This window comes from Poromitra crassiceps (genome assembly GCF_964638095.1).
Source record: "Poromitra crassiceps genome assembly, chromosome: 9".
Lineage (NCBI taxonomy): Eukaryota > Metazoa > Chordata > Actinopteri > Beryciformes > Melamphaidae > Poromitra > Poromitra crassiceps.
This window is the reverse complement of record NC_139630.1, coordinates 18,073,305-18,075,588: the sequence shown is the minus strand read 5'-3', so window position 1 is coordinate 18,075,588 and position 2,284 is coordinate 18,073,305. Positions and strand designations below refer to the sequence as shown.

The following is a 2,284-nucleotide window of genomic DNA, read 5'->3' as shown; positions in this document are numbered from 1 at the left end:
CATAAAGTGATCCACGTAATTAATGTTATATGACAGGTGCTGAGGTAAAAGTTGATCCAGCATGTCGCTGGCATCATTTATTGTCGGTCCCTATCTAAGTACAAAGTGTTGCAGGCTAGCTAACAGAGTGTAGCTAGGCTAGCTGGTAGCTGCAGGATGTGGTCGGTCTGTTTGCCTCCAGTGAGGAGAAGGCGCAGACGCTTGGCAATTTATAGTCCAACTGGTCATGTGACTCCAGTCACGTGACTCACCTGCTCTAAGCACTTGAGGTTTATGTCCCCAGTCTGCTAGAGTCTGCTAGCAGACCATTGTGGTCACCACAATATTATGCATAAAGTGATATATATCCACGTAATTAATGTGTCATATTATGCATAAAGTGTATTATCCGCTCTGCTGATAATGGGTGATCTTCATTCATCTTTCCAAAGTATTTTCCCGGCTTGCCGGCTTCCGTGCGGAAACTAGGTTGGTTGCCTGAATTTGTGATTTCTACTGCAAAAGACATCTGCACGATTATTAAGCTTATAATCAAAAAAAACTCTACTGACGTACAGTAGAGGTTATGTGTGTGTGTGTGTGTGTGTGTGTGTGTGTGTGTGTGTGTGTTTAGTTTAGCTTGAGGTCAGAGATGGTTAAAACAAACTGCTTTTGAGAAATACTGAACAAGGACAAAATGGCAGACAGCACACACCCTTCCTGTTGGGCTTGATTCCCAGACCTTTATTTCATTTCAACAACAACTCCAAATGATGCAGGTACTGTTTATCACATGGCTGCCATGGCAACACACAGTGAGAGAGCAGGAGATGGTTCTGTGCTCTCTGATTGGCCCAACTAATGTCAATCACAATAAACCACACCCACTAGTTCCTAGGCAGCCACTGTGGCATTTTAACGCTATGCAACATCTCAAAACTCAATGAAATACGGCAACTGAACAACAGAAATAGCAGTTAAAAATGTTCAACTCAATGAAACACAGTCAAACATTAGTGTTTAGTCATGTTTGTGTCTGTCTTGTTTCATTCATATAACTCCAAAGCCTGACAGTTCTCTGATAAATAAGACATTGATGTCTCTCACTTAGCCATTCAATGCAAATAAAAAAAATCTGCAGATTTCAAACAAATGTAAAAATATAAAATTGCATCTTCCTGTATATCCTTCTGGCTGCAGCCGGTCACTGCATGTTGGCATTATGGATCATTTCAACATTTTGCTACATTTAGTGCAAGACTTTCAATTCCCCCTAAATCCAAAACATTTTGCTTGTCATAAAGTGAAATGGTAAAGAGCAGATACAAAATAAATAAATAAAAACATAAATACAACATGCTGTCTCATAACCAAGCTGTCAAAACAGCTGCAAGAGCAAACCCTCTGCGGTGGGACAACTTTCACTGTTTAGGTATGAAAATGAGTGGGCGAAAGTTCACGTGTGTCGTCATATGCGATATGTTCAAAATGTTACAGTATGTGTCTAACAGTAGTGCTGAACTTTTTACATTTCCATCTTGGGAGATTCCCAGCCCACATATCCTAGAAGTGATCACATTATATGGAGACGACGTGGTTTTGTTGATGGCATCCAAGAACCCTGTGGAGAATCCTGTGTGTGTGTGTGTGGGGGGGGGGGTCACCTGTCAGTGCATGGTGCTTGGTGAAGGTAAGAGTAGAATGGAGTTAGTTAGCTGGAGGCAAACTCCACACAGGTCTGGGTTAAGTGTCCTCCGCTAGCACGAGTTTTGGGAAGCTAGGCTGTAGGAGAAAGTCATGGTGTAGTGCGTATGGCCAGCCACAGGGAGGAGAGGAGAGGAGAGGAGAGGAGGAGAAGGAAGGGGAGATTGAAAAAAGGAGAGAGAGAGAGAGGGGGAGAGGGAGAGGGAGACGATGACAATAATGATCCAGTAGATCACAGGGAGTGGAGGGGGGGGCGGTGATGGAGAGAAACAGGAGTGTTCAGAACTCGTCTTGGTCTCCTTGTGCCGCCTTGATGATCTCTTCATCCTCTGGTGGAGCAAATCCCTCCTGGATAAGAAGGTCAAAGGTCAATATACAGCAGGGATACTTAACTTCCTTTGCCCGGGAGCCACTTCTGCAAAAATGACAGGAGGCCAGAGCCATTAATAATATGAATGTTTCTGTAGTGCATTGTAGGTGTTTATGGTGCCAGCCGGAGTTTAGTATTTTAACGTTAATGATTTTTACACTCTGCCATGAACCCACATAGCATCACTCTGAACCATCAAGCAGAATGCAAACAAATTATCAAAGCACTAAA

General features: G+C 43.1%; 1 protein-coding gene across 1 annotated transcript in view; it reads right to left on the bottom strand.

The window, feature by feature from the left end:
• Positions 1-766: 766 nt before the first annotated feature.
• LOC310782549 (microtubule-associated protein RP/EB family member 3-like) overlaps positions 767-2,284 on the bottom strand; it is a 51,253-nt gene continuing 49,735 nt past the window's right edge. The window contains exon 8 of the mRNA XM_083643224.1: positions 767-2,031. Within this exon, the coding sequence (XP_083499350.1) occupies positions 1,963-2,031 (69 nt within the window). The 3' untranslated portion in view covers positions 767-1,962. The remainder of the gene's footprint in view (positions 2,032-2,284) is intronic.